This window comes from Eschrichtius robustus, chromosome 10 (assembly GCF_028021215.1).
Source record: "Eschrichtius robustus isolate mEscRob2 chromosome 10, mEscRob2.pri, whole genome shotgun sequence".
Classification (NCBI taxonomy): Eukaryota; Metazoa; Chordata; class Mammalia; order Artiodactyla; family Eschrichtiidae; genus Eschrichtius; species Eschrichtius robustus.
In genome coordinates, this window is record NC_090833.1 from 109,822,578 (window position 1) to 109,835,283 (window position 12,706).

General features: G+C 58.0%; 1 protein-coding gene across 1 annotated transcript in view; it reads right to left on the reverse strand.

Annotated features, from left to right (window-relative positions):
- Window positions 1-3,906: 3,906 nt before the first annotated feature.
- The window catches only part of KIF13B (kinesin family member 13B), a 182,381-nt gene continuing 173,581 nt past the window's right edge, over window positions 3,907-12,706 (reverse strand). The window contains exons 39-40 of the mRNA XM_068552242.1: window positions 9,079-9,961; window positions 3,907-5,577 (exon numbers count right to left, since the gene is read on the reverse strand). Of these exons, the coding sequence (XP_068408343.1) occupies window positions 5,312-5,577; window positions 9,079-9,961 (1,149 nt within the window). The 3' untranslated portion in view covers window positions 3,907-5,311. The remainder of the gene's footprint in view (window positions 5,578-9,078; window positions 9,962-12,706) is intronic.

A 12,706-nucleotide genomic window follows, 5' to 3' on the forward strand; every position in this document is an offset into this window, starting at 1 on the left:
TCACCTTTAGCAGTAAAAAAAACAACATGAAAAAAAGCTGAAGCTTTGTAATTTGTGTTTTCTCTAAGGCGTCCAATGGTTGGGAGCCAATTCTTGAGCAGGACTGAAGGATCGGGTGCCCAAGCTCCCCTCTCACCCGACAGGCTCGGATAGGTTTAACGACCCCTTCCCAGGGAGACGCAGTCTGTTTTCTCATTATGCATAACTAGAAAAGACTGCAAAACTTTAAGTTGCCCTCAAACCCTAAGTTGCCAAAGTAGACGGGCGGGTTTTCGGGGGATGGGGATGCCGAGGACCATCCCCACCCTATGCCCCTCTACTGAGGCCAAAACTGCTCCTTCTGGTTCTGTCCTTCAGGCCCCACCTGCCCCCAGAGCACCCCTCCCCCCCGCCTCGTCTCCGAGTCCTCCAAACACACTTGCCTGGAGGTAACCTCCTCAACCCCTGAAGCTCTGGGGCCCCTCTCTTGTGGGCGCCACGCTCTAGGTTCTGCGACCACGGGACTTGTCCAGCGACACCAGGCCTGGTGCAGGACGGCGCACACACGTTCCGAGGGACCCAGTAGCGAGAGAGTGAACGAACTAAACGTGACATACCCACTAGCGCCCATTTTTGGGGTCTGAGCAACCGTGAAAACCCCACAGCCTCATGCAAAGGAGATCTCATTGAGTTGCAAGACAGTAAGTAGCGGCTCAAAAAATAAGATTTACCCTAGGAGCTAAATCAATCTGAGACTCTTGCCTCAGAGCTGGATAGCTCCTGGCTGCCAAATTTCTGTCATTATTCGGCAGTGCTTATGTCTGAGAACAAGTCTCAGGCACTTAGGAATACAAACAAGTCCCGCCAAGACGTGCTCTGACTGGTGGCCACCTCTAATCAGCCCTCCCCGTGGCTGCAGCCCTACGTTTGCAAGTACCTTTTATAGCAGGCGCAGGCGGAGTGATTCACCGATGCAGGGCCACCAGCGTCCTCGCGGGTGTGGGCTGGGCTCCTGGACCACGAGCAGGACCCTGCAGGCCATCTCGGGAGGCCTGCTTCTCTCCCTGGCGCCGGTTCGAGCCCACGCTGGGCTACAGCTGGGTGCCACGTCCTCAGGATGTTGGCCTCAGGGGCAAGCAGGGCCCAACAAATGCCATCGGGCTTCACAGCCTGTGGGGACTGGACCCGCCAGTGTCCACAGCCATAATCCTCCTCCCCAAAACATCTCGTTGCAGAACCTTCGAGGGTCCACTCACCTGCGCAGCAGTGGAAAGAAGTCCTCTGCTCCCCAGATGCGGCGTCTGACATGGGGCCCAGCATGCAGGTCAAGGTGCACAGTGGAGCTGAGGCGTGAGAGCTGGGACACCCCTGTTCCAGAGAAGCGGTCTCCCGGCTGGGTAGCCCAGAAGCTCCGATTACCTTGAATGTAAGGCCATCAAAAACTCTGTTGGTCCTTGGCTCCTGAAAAAGATCTCAACCCACTGGCCGCGGAACCAAATCACAAAGAGCGCTGGGCTGTGGAGGTGTGCTCAGGGGACCCGCTGCTGCCCTGAACCTCTCTCTTCTAGTCTCAGCCCTGAAAAGCCCCGCCCTGATCACTCAGAACCAGGTCACAGCTGCCTGTGGGACAGCCTGGAATGAGCCCAAACACCCCTGCCTCAGGGTCGGGGAGAGGAAGGCAACCAGACGACCCAGACGTAGGCAGGAGATCAAATGGTTTTATTTAGAGGCTGTTGGTCATGTGACGGAAAGGCATATATGGTACAAAATTACAGAGGTTTAGTTCATTATACAGTACAAATCATTAAGTCTTTACAATTCATTACAGAGTCTTTGGATTTTTCTTAACTCCCATTTCATGTGTAGCAAATCAATACAGTCTCCCAAACAAAATCACTCCTTTATGTGAACCCGTCATGTTTACAGAACTCCACGCACAGAGATGCTCCAAGACTCTCCCAACACGATTAGTCAGCAGCACGCAGAAGGCATGAAGGATTCCTCCGAGAGAAGGGTGCACATGGGGACAATGGGGGCAGTGGAGTCAAGGGTCTCAGGCCGCACAACCCATCCCAGAGAGATGTCTGTCCATCTGAGGAGCGACAGACAGACAGGCGGGGCGGTGATCCTGGGAGCTGGCGGCGTGTGAGAGCAGGCAGGCCTCGGGCAAGTGTGGCTCATCATAGCCGAGAAAATATGTACCCGTGGCCTCCTGGTCAGTTTCACAGACGGGGAACTTTAATCCAAGAGGAGGAAGAAACGGGGGCTGGGGGGGGTGTGAGGGTCTGAACACCTCCTAGGCCTTTCCGGCTCTCCAAGGGGCCCGCTCACAGCTCACCAAGCACAGGGGCCTGACCTGCTGGCCGGCCACCCCAGCCCCCCGCCAGGTTCCCTCGCCCTCCTGCTCCCTCCGGCCTGGCCGGGCATGGGGTACAGCCACCCGCACTGCCCCCCGCAGTCCTCTGGGGTCCGGGCCAGTGACCGTGTGTGTACAGAGCAGGAGGCAGAAGCCAGGAGGGCTCCCGCCCGGCCTTGACCTGTCCTCGCGCGGCTGGGAGCCACAGACGGACGGTCCCTCCCGAGCGCCACGCAGCCGCCGCTCCTGCTGTCTTACTAAATCCCGGAACCTGACCTGCTGGGAACCGCATCAGGGATCCTTAATGCTGACATTTATTTAAAATTAGGTCTGTGTGTTAGTAAGGCGAGGACAGAAGACGCAGGGAAGGGGGAGTCCCTCCCTCCACCCTCCGCCCAATAACTCAAGGTGCGGGGACTGCCCGGCTCCTGGCTTTAGGGACCGCAGCTCTTCCATTCACAAGCTAACACGAGTCTGCACCAAGGAGCAGGGCGGGCTTCCTTCACCACCCGGGAGCAGGACGGTCCCCCCGCCCCGAGCCGCCCAGGAAGCCGGCGGCAGCGAGAGAGAGGCCGAGAGCGTCCCGGGAGCCCCCGCTCCACCCACCAACACAGCGGCCCAAAGGGATGTGCGGGTCATGGAGCCAGAGGGCGGGGGTCGGGACTGCCGGCCCCGTACCCCTGCGAGGACCCAGCACGGCCCCCACGCCCTGCTCTGCTCTTCCAGGGGCCGCCTCACTGCCCTCCAGGGTCCCGGGCCAACCAGGGCCCAGAGCTGGGTCAGGAGAGCCAGGCCAGCAGCTGCCATCTGCCAGCAGTGCTGACAGATGAGAATGCCCAGGGCGGCCCGCGTGTTGCTCTCTGGCCGCGGGAAGAGCTCACCAGGAACGCCGACGGGACGACGTGGCCTCTCCAACGCCACCAGCGCAGGCCCAAACCCGATTCATTCTGAGACAACCCCAGGCAAGCTGGGAGCTACAGACTCGAGAGCAGCGGCAGTTCTTTCCTCCCAGGAGAAAGCACCACCTCTGCACACAACGGGCTCTGGCCACTGCCCCCAGTCCCGGCAACACAAGGTCAAGGGCTCTAAGGAAACGCTGCTTCCCTGGGGGCAGAGATGCTGGGCAGGGCTGGTGGCACACTCTCAGGCAGGCGGAACTGGGGACGTTTGAAAAGCAGGCCCCGGGAGGAGGCGGGGGGGGGCGGGAGGCCGGGAGAAGGGGAAGGGCGCCTGAGGCCTCTCCAGACAACAGGGCTCCTCCTGGCCCCCCGCGAGCTCCGGCCAAAAACCTGCTCAGGGCAGTGACTCGGCTGTCATCTCTTCCACTTCAACTCAACTGACGACGAAAAGAGCCCAACCCTTCACATCCCCCGACTGACCGTCCCAAGCCCGTTCTGCGAGGTTGCGACGCCCGTCACAGGGCAGATGGGCCCCAGCAAGTACTTGGCTCCGTAAATGAGGGTCACAAACACCCAAACCACCTTCCATTTCTATGGCGTCTTCTCTCCAGTGCGCCGGGTGCGGACTTTCTGCCCACCCCCCCCCCCCCCCGCCCCCGGCAGGTCACCTGAGGCTCTGGGAGCGAGAGCCGCCCTCCCAGGGAGCGGTGGTGCTGGCATCCATGGAGGAGAACCTCGCACTGAAAACAGGCCTGAAGGAGAGCTTCCGTGCGGGCAAGGAGCTTCCGCAGAAGAGCTGGCACAGAGTTGGGAGCGCTTAATTCAGGGACACGGCCGGCAGGTGTCCCTCGGAAAGCCAGCCGAGGACAGGAGGGAGTACAAGTGGTGGCCCGCCACAGACGTGGGGCACCAGGTCACTGGGCCACCACCCTGGTAATACCAGAGGCACCGGTGGAGAAAGGGCTCTGGACCAGGGCTGTCCTGGCGGGGCCAGGCGATGCTCTGGGATGATTCACGCCGTCCCCAGCGCCATCCGGGCCGGCCTGGCCTGTGGCTCTGCGAGGCTCCCAGGGATAAACCCCGCCGGCAACGGGGCGGGCAGCTCTCCCTCCGCCTGCCGGGCTGCAGCCCCAGGCTGGGCGGGCCTCAGGGCACAGAACCGCCACAAAGCTGAGCTAGTCTAAGGACCCTCCCAGAACCAAAACCGCACCAAGGCCACGATGCCTCTGACCGACTTTGTCACTGACCACAGAAGCGCAACAGAATTCTCCAAGTTTTCACTGTCAGCTTAGAGTAAGGCCGCTTGTGTTTCTGCGATAAAGGACACAAGGAGGAGCAGTGTCCTCCGGGAAGCCCGCCCGAGGCAGGAGGCTGGCAGCTCCCGAGCGGCCACAGAGGCTGGCGACGCAAGGCAGGCCCTGGGCACTCACACCGGGAGGATGATTGTGGCTCGCGAACGATTTCGGAGTTTGAAAAAATAAATATAATAAATATATTCCAAGAACTCTGTTAAGGGAATAAATGGCAAAGAGAAAAAGCTTCCTGGGTATAAAGACCCTAAAACACCCACAAAGAAAGCTCTAAGAAACCCCGTGGAAAGGAAGAGGGAAAGGCGGGAGGGGGCAGGCCCAGGGCCCCAGGCACTTGACGTGGGGAGGAATGCTGGGGGCTACGCGGGCGCGAGGCGCCTCCGCGGGAGGAAGAGGCACGAGTAACGATTATGCTTTAAATTAAGAGGTTAACGGGGTCACCAGCACAGAAAAAAGAGCCACAGCGGCCGCAGTCGGGGCGGCCCCAGGCCCAGGAAGACGGCGGAACCCCGCTCTCCACAATCCGGGACCACGCTGGGCTCCTAGAACCTTCCACCCGCGGCCCGGCTGCGACGCCGCCTCACTCTCTGGGGAGAGGGAGAAACAGGGAGAGGTCACCAGCCCCACCACGGGCAGAAAGCATTCCCGGCCTGTCCCCACGGAGAGGGGCTGGAGGGCCCGCCCGGGGCTGTCCCCGCAAAGGCTCGGAGGGGCCCCGCGCCCTCTGTCCGTCGCCCAGGAAGGACAGGAGGCGGCCACCCCGCCGCTCAGCTGGCCCAGGACTTGCGGTTCTCCGGGTTCCCGGGGGCGCCCTCGGCCTTGGCCAGCGCCGCCGTCAACGAGGCCAGGTTGGTGGCGGAGCCAGAGAGCGCGCCGCTCCTGCGGGGCTCGGGGGCGCCTTGCGGCCGGAGCCCCGCGCTGCGCCGCCGCCCCGCGCACACCGCCCTGCGCACGCGGCCCGGCCTCACCAGCAGCCCGTAGCCGGGGTTGCACTTGAAGTACTGCTTCCCGCCGATGGAGCCGTCGTTCTTACCTGCGGGAAGGAAGGAAGGAAGGAAGACGTGGAGGTGTCTCCCCGGCCCGTGGGACCCCCGTGCGCCCAAGCCCGCGCAGCCGGTCCCCGTTGAAGGAGCGGGGCCGGGGCAGTGCCTCCCGAGCAGCAGCAGAGGTGGTCACTGCGGACAGATCCCGGTGGCCTCCGGCACGGCCAGGGCCTGTCACTTCTGACGCCCACGTGCCACCAAGGCAGAGCCCGCCCGCTCGCCCCGCCCTCGGCACCAACCGCTGTCAGCCTGGACAGTCAAGATGCAAACCTAGGATGGATGTCGTGAGTAGAACGATTATTTTCCCTAAATCTATTAGATGGAAACTGGCAAATTACCAAACTGTAGCTAGTGAGATGTCACGCCTGGTGTGTCAAGATGGGAGAAGATGTCTCCTTGGTAAAAGCAAACAAAAAATGCTTTAAGGTGAAGGACAGCACTGTGGTGGGGGGTGGGGGGGGGGAAGGTGGGAGCTGATCCCTAAGTGTCCACAGACCATGGTGATGGGTTGCTGGGGAACGTGATCTCTGCAGCAAAGCAATCATGAATTGTCCACACTCACTGCCTGCACCCTGCAGCCTGCCTCCTCCCTTCCTCCCTCTCAAACAGGCCCACCCTCCACCAGCTCCTCTCAAGGGCAGCAGGAGTCACTCGGTCCACCTCTCGACATATCTCACAGGTGACCTGTCGCTCTCCCCTCCTGCCTCCCTCTCGAAGGCGGGGGCCTGTGTGTGGCCCTGCCCTGTCCCTTGGAGGCTCGCCCGCCCAGCCTGCCCTCCGAGAACCCTGATGCCTCTTAGCTGCGTGTCCAGCCCGAGGTGGCCCTCTGACTGCTCTTCTCTACCGGGCATCCACCCCGCACGCCCAGTGCCCCCTCCTGCCGGAGCTCTGCTTCCTCGGGAGCACGCGCTCTCCCTGCTCTCCTCACAGCACTCACTACTATCACATTTTGTTTGTTTACTCGGCAGTTCTCTTCCCTCTAAAACGTAAGTCCAGGGAAACCAGAACTTCGTTTTGCTCACCAAAGTGTCCTCGAAATCCAGGACAGGGACTGGAACACAGTAGGTGCTTAGTATTTATTTGCTGGATGAATTCGTCTGTTCGCTAATCCCCCTTTAATTCTTGAGGCTCAATTACAGATAGAAATGTCTTTCCCAATTCCCCTTTGCATTTCAGCAGAAATGGAGTTTAAAAAATATTCCAGCCTGTGCTGCACTAGTCTTCTACCTCTTCCATTTTATGACATTCTTGGCCAAAATTATCTTTATAGACAGTGATTTCACAGCTGAGCCTAGGGGCTGAGAGACAGTCACTGGGGCCTGGGGTTCACTGAGCCCCCTCCCCCAGCCCTCACTCTGCTGGACCAAAGGGCACCTCCTCGACGCCCTCCCCCCTGCTCCTCACTGGCGACACCCAGCAGGCCACACAAGCTCTGCTAAAGCCCATGTCCACAGCCTCCAAGCCTCAGCTCAGGGAGCGGCTGCCCCACCCTGGGACACGCTGCTGGGAGGGAGAAAGGCAATCAGGCCGGCCGAGCTCAGCGTGTTAGACACAGAGTGAACTCCCCACCGTATCTCCTCAAGAGAAATGAGTGTGTCCATACAAAAACGTACACGCGAGTATTCCCCAGAGCCTTACTCACAACGGCCAAAAAGTGGAAGCTACCCAAACGTCCATCAACTGCCAAGTGGATGAACAACGTGTGGAAAATCCCTACAGTGGGACAGTATCGGCCGTAGAAAGGAATGAAGTGCTGACACAGACCACAACTGGCTAAGCCTGGGAAACTCGGGAAGTGAAATAAGCCAGTCACAAGAGGCCGGGTATTTATGGCCCCATTTATGTGAAAGTCCAGATTAGGACCTTTCATATCAATTTAGACAAAAAGTAGATTAATGGTCACCTGGGGCTTGGGGAGGGTAGTGTCTTGCTAATTGATATGTGGCTTCTTTTTGGGGTGATAAACCCATTCTAAAATTAGGTTGTACAACTCTGGAAATATACTAAGAACCACTGAATTGTACACTTTAAACAGGTGGATTTTTTGGTATGTAAATTGCATCACAATAAAGCTGTTTAAAAAAAAAAAAGAATCTGCAGGCCATTTGCTACAACATGGATGAACCTACAGGGAATTATGCTAAGTGAACTAAGTCAGACAGAGAAAGACAAATACTGTATGTTATCACTTACATGTGGAATCTAAAAAACAAAACAAATGAATGAATATAACAAAACAGAAGCAGACTCACAAATATAGAGAACAAACTAATGGTTACCAGTCAGAGAGAGGGAAAGCAGGAGGAGCAAGACAGAGGTAGAGGGTTAAGAGGTACAGACTACTATGTATAAAATAAATAGGCTACAAGGACATATTATACGGCACAGGGAATATAGCCAATGTTTTATAATAACTTTAAGTGGAGTGCAATCTATATAAATTTTGAATCACTATGTCATACACTGGAAGCTAATATTGTAAATCAACTATACCTCAATTAAAAAAAAAAAAACTGGGGGACTTCCCTGGTGGTGCAGTGGTTAAGAATCCGCCTGCCAATGCAGGTGACACGGGTTCGAGCCCTGGTCCGGGAAGATCCCACATGCCACGGAGCAACTAAGCCCGTGCGTCACAACTACTGAGCCTGAGCTCTAGAGCCCGCGAGCCACAACTACTGAGCCCATGCGCTGCAACTACTGAAGCCCGTGCGCCTAGAGCCTGTGCTCCGCAACAAGAGAAGCCACCGCAATGAGAAGCCCGCGCACCACAACGAAAAGTAGCCCCCGCTCGCCGCAACTAGAGAAAGGCCGTGAGTAGTAACGAAGACCGGACACGTTCAAAAATAAATTTAAAAGAATAAATAAATAAATAATTGGCAGGACAAAGTATGTATTTCCTTAAGCCCTGCCCTCAGTTTTTCTGAAATGATGATCTCTTGGCTTGGAGGCAGGCCATTCTATAAGGAGACTTGGGAGACTGGTGAGCCCACAAGGCTCTTCGATCATCTCGCCTTCTGTCCTCCCCCTGGGGGCCCAGGGGCCTTGGGGTGTCTTAGGAACACCTGAGGCATCTGAAGCTCCACATGGGCATTGGTTTTTGTAACCTGAGCAAGCACAGCAGACGGAGCTGCTGTGACAGTTGAAATGCAGACGCTTCTGTGACTTAAAAAAGAAAAATCAGGATTTAAATTCACTACCAAATCAACAGTAGCTTTCAATTAAGGTCTTTGGTTTCTGAGAAATTTCTGCAGATTGAAAAAAAAAAGCGAGAGAATCTGACTCTGAAAACGCTTAGGAAACTCCTATCTAGAGAAAATTGCTCATTTTGGAAAGGGGCGACCCAGGGGCTCAGAGACGTGAACGATGTGCCCAAGGGCACACAGCAGGCGCTGGGCGGTGCGGGGCAGGGCCGGCCCTTTTCTGCCAGACAACGGTGGGCACAATGAGTCGCCCCGGGGACCCGGAACCTGTCCCAAAGCAGCAGCACTCACCTGTAGGTAAGTCTAGCTCCACTCCGACCCACGTGCCCTCCTGGAAGTCAGTGGGCCCCACGTATCTCACGACGCCCATCTTGTTGGTGCCCACGGTCACATATTCTCCCTCTCTGAGCCACTCTGGGACCTCACTGGCTTCTTCAGAATCCGAGGAGACTTCCAACCTTACCGGGGCCTGTGCCCCAGCGCTGCCGTCGCCCGGGCCCCCTGAGGCCAGCGGGTCCTCCTCACTCCCCAAGGGGCCGCCGGGGTCCCCGCCAAGTATGCGTGTGAACGACTTCAGCTCCGAGGTCCGCACCTTCTGGATCCTGAAGGGAGGGGCCGGAGCGGGCGGCTGGCACCGGGGGTCAGCAGGCGGCGGCGGCCTGGAGACGTCGGGCCCTGGGCCGGCGGCCGGCTTCGCCTGGGGCTGGGGGCTCTCCGGCTTCTGGGGGGCGGCGGCAGGGTCACTCCTGCCCCGCCGGTCAGGCGCGGGGGGGCCCGCCGCCTCGTCCCGCTTCACCGCTGCAGCCCCGACGGGGGCCGCGGCCGCGCCGTCTCCCGGTGCCATCCGCTCCGCCGGGCCGGGCAGGGCGCGGGACGTGACGGGCGCGGCCGGGGGCTCGGGCTCGGGGGTGGCCGGGCCGGGGCCGGGCGGGGGCGACGCCGCAGCATCCAGGCCGGGGCCGCAGGCGTCCGACAGGGTGGCGCTGGAGACGCTGTGCGAGAAGTAGCCGCTGGACGCCTCGCTCAGGGGGCTGGGCGGCCCGTCCGCGCCCTCAGGGACCGGGGAGGTGGGCGCGGGTCTCGGGGGCCCGTCGCACGTCTTGGGCGAGGGGGCGGCCGGCGAGGCCACGGGCACGTCGGGGGCCACGCGCAGCCCCGCGCTCTCTCGCTGAGCCTGGAGCAGGGAGTGGAGAGTTCACAGTTAGGCGTCCGCTCCCCAAAGCCTGGAGACCAATGCTGTTGTCAGCGGGGACATGACAGCTCCGACGGTGGGACAAGCGCAGCCGTGCAGCAGGGCGGACCCGGTTCCCACCTCAGTTCCCCTGTTCTGCCGTGCGACCTCCGCGAACCAGACACGCAGGCCGACAAGGCTCCACGCTGGCGCTGCCCCAGCCGCGACTGGGGGCTAAGCTAGACGGCCACGGGTGCCCCTCATCGCCTCTCCTTTCTGTAAACTGCAGATCTTAACGGCTGCCTGTGATGGCATGATTTCTAGTAAGAGTTCCATATTTGGTCCTAGTCTTGTTTTCTGGCACAGAACTCCCAAAACCCTTGGAGTTTCCTAAGTGGTAATAACAATAAGGGCTTCTCCGTACTCATAACGAGGCCAGTTCAGCCACATCTGAGTTTGTTAAGGGGGTGACTTTTGGAAAGCCCCCAAGGAAGGGGGCTGGTTGCCAGAGGGAACAACCATGTGACTAGAGGATTCGAACTTTCCATCCCACCCCTGACCTCTGGGGAGCGGCTGAAGGCTGAACTGATCACCAATGGCCAATGATTGAATCAACCATGCCTACACAATGAGGCCTCCGTAAAAACCCAAAAGGACAGGGTTTGGAGAGCTTCTGGGTTGGTGAACGCGTGGCGATCTGGGGAGGGCGCTGTGCCCAGAGAGAGCGTGGAAGCTCCCCACCCTTCCCCCACGCATCTCCCCCAGCTGGCTGTTCCTGTGTTACATCCTTTTATAATAAACAGATAATCCAGTAAGTAAAATGTTTCTCTGAGTTCTGTGAGTCACTCTAGCAAATTGATTCAACCTGAGGAAGGGGTCATGGGACCCTCTGATCTGGAGCACACTGGACTTGGCATCTGAAGCGGGGACAGTCTTGTGGGGCTGAGCCCTCAACCTGTGGCATCTGACACTGTCTCCAAGTAGATGGGGTCAGAAGCCGAGTTAACTGTAGGACACACAGCTGGTGTCCAAGAATCGCTTGGTGGTGGGAACCACGCATACGGGGCGGCCACCTCGGCGACGCAGTACAAGGCAGGCAGACCAGGCCCTCACACAGAGCGTGGCACACGGCAGGCGCACACCTCCCAGCGCCTCCCACTTCCCTGCACTCAGGCTCAGAACTCCTGCCCCTGTGTGAACGGATCCCCCTGCCCAACACCGACTCCACGGGGAGACTGACAGCATCGCTGGAGGCCAGAAGAGCACTTTCCTCCTGCAAAACTGAAATGATGGTCTCACTGGAGGATCTGGAAGTGCCAGGGCACAGCTCCACCAGCTCGGGCGGGAAGCAACAACCCTGGGGCCTGCGGGCGGGGAGGCAGGGGGAAGAGGAGGAACAGAGGCTGCCTGCAGGCTGTGCCCTTCCTCCGAGAGGCCGTCTTTCAAGCTGCTGCTCAAGGCTGGTCCCATGTCACAGATCAGGGCGTCTGGTCCCGGGGGACTCAGGCCGAGAAGCAGTCAGCCCGGCGAGCAGGGGCTGAGCAAGGCCAGAGCTACGCTGGCCTCTCCGCCTCACGTCACCATGTCCGAGGGAACCCGCAGAGACGCGCAGAGCCCCATCTCCTGGGGAAGACGACAGTCGCGGCTCCGCCGAGCTCTGCGGTTCTGGGCACGCTCTAAGGTGTCTTGCCTTGATAACTTAAGCCATTGGGAGAAGGTGGCAGATTATCTTTGTATTCCCAGTGCACAATGACAGGGAACGGGAGACAGAGCGGGGAGTGGGTTGGGGGGCGAGAGGGGTGCTGCTCAGAAAAAGAAGTGTGTTTTCAATATTTACGGAAAGATTACTTGTATTACAAGAATGGCCATTTTCCATTTGAAATACAGGATTTATTTGAACTGGGAAACAGCTGAGATCTGTAAGTCTCTTACAGTTACTTGGCTTAACTCAGCAATTTGATAAATCGTGCATTTTCACGTGAATTGTCATTTATATTCCTGTCTCCAGAGGCCCTCCTTCCCCCACAAGGCACACTCTCAGGGTACAAAATTAACAGCACCTCTTGAGATTAACAACCCATTTTTGTGATGGATCTCTGGGCTGCAAAATTTACTAAATCCAACAGATCAATAACTGTCGCCAGCATAAATACTCTAAAAGATTAGGCAATCTTTCAATCATTTTTTTTTGCAACTTGTACATGTTTTATTTACTCTTTTCTATTTTAGTTTTAATATCACTGACTGGGCAGGGAAGAATACACAAACAAAATTACAGTAGTCTAGAATCTGAACAATAACTACGGCCCTTAAATAGCCTGCGTTCCCCACTCTCCCAGGGTTCAACCCACCACTGCCGGATCTGCTGTCTGCTAAGGGCAGCTGGGCCCGTCCGGAGGAGGGGACAGTCCTGCAACAGTGCCTTAGAGCTCCTTGCTGTTACCCCATCAGCACTACTGAATCCTCTGATGTGGGCCAGAAAGTACTCACTTTACAACATGGCCAGAGAGGCTAAAGGATTCACCCAAAGCCTCCGGTAAGTGAAAAGCCAGGGATCAGAGGTCACATCCACAGCGACAAGAAAAAGGTGACGGGAGGCGGCAGAAGGCGAGCCCACATAACCCCCGTTCTTTCCCGCTGACCGAGCGCAGCTCAGATCCTTCTGCTTTGGCGCTGCGGCAGCCGCTCCCACTCGACTGGAGTTGCTATGCGAATGAGAGCCTCCCTGCGTCTTTGGGTTACACTTTG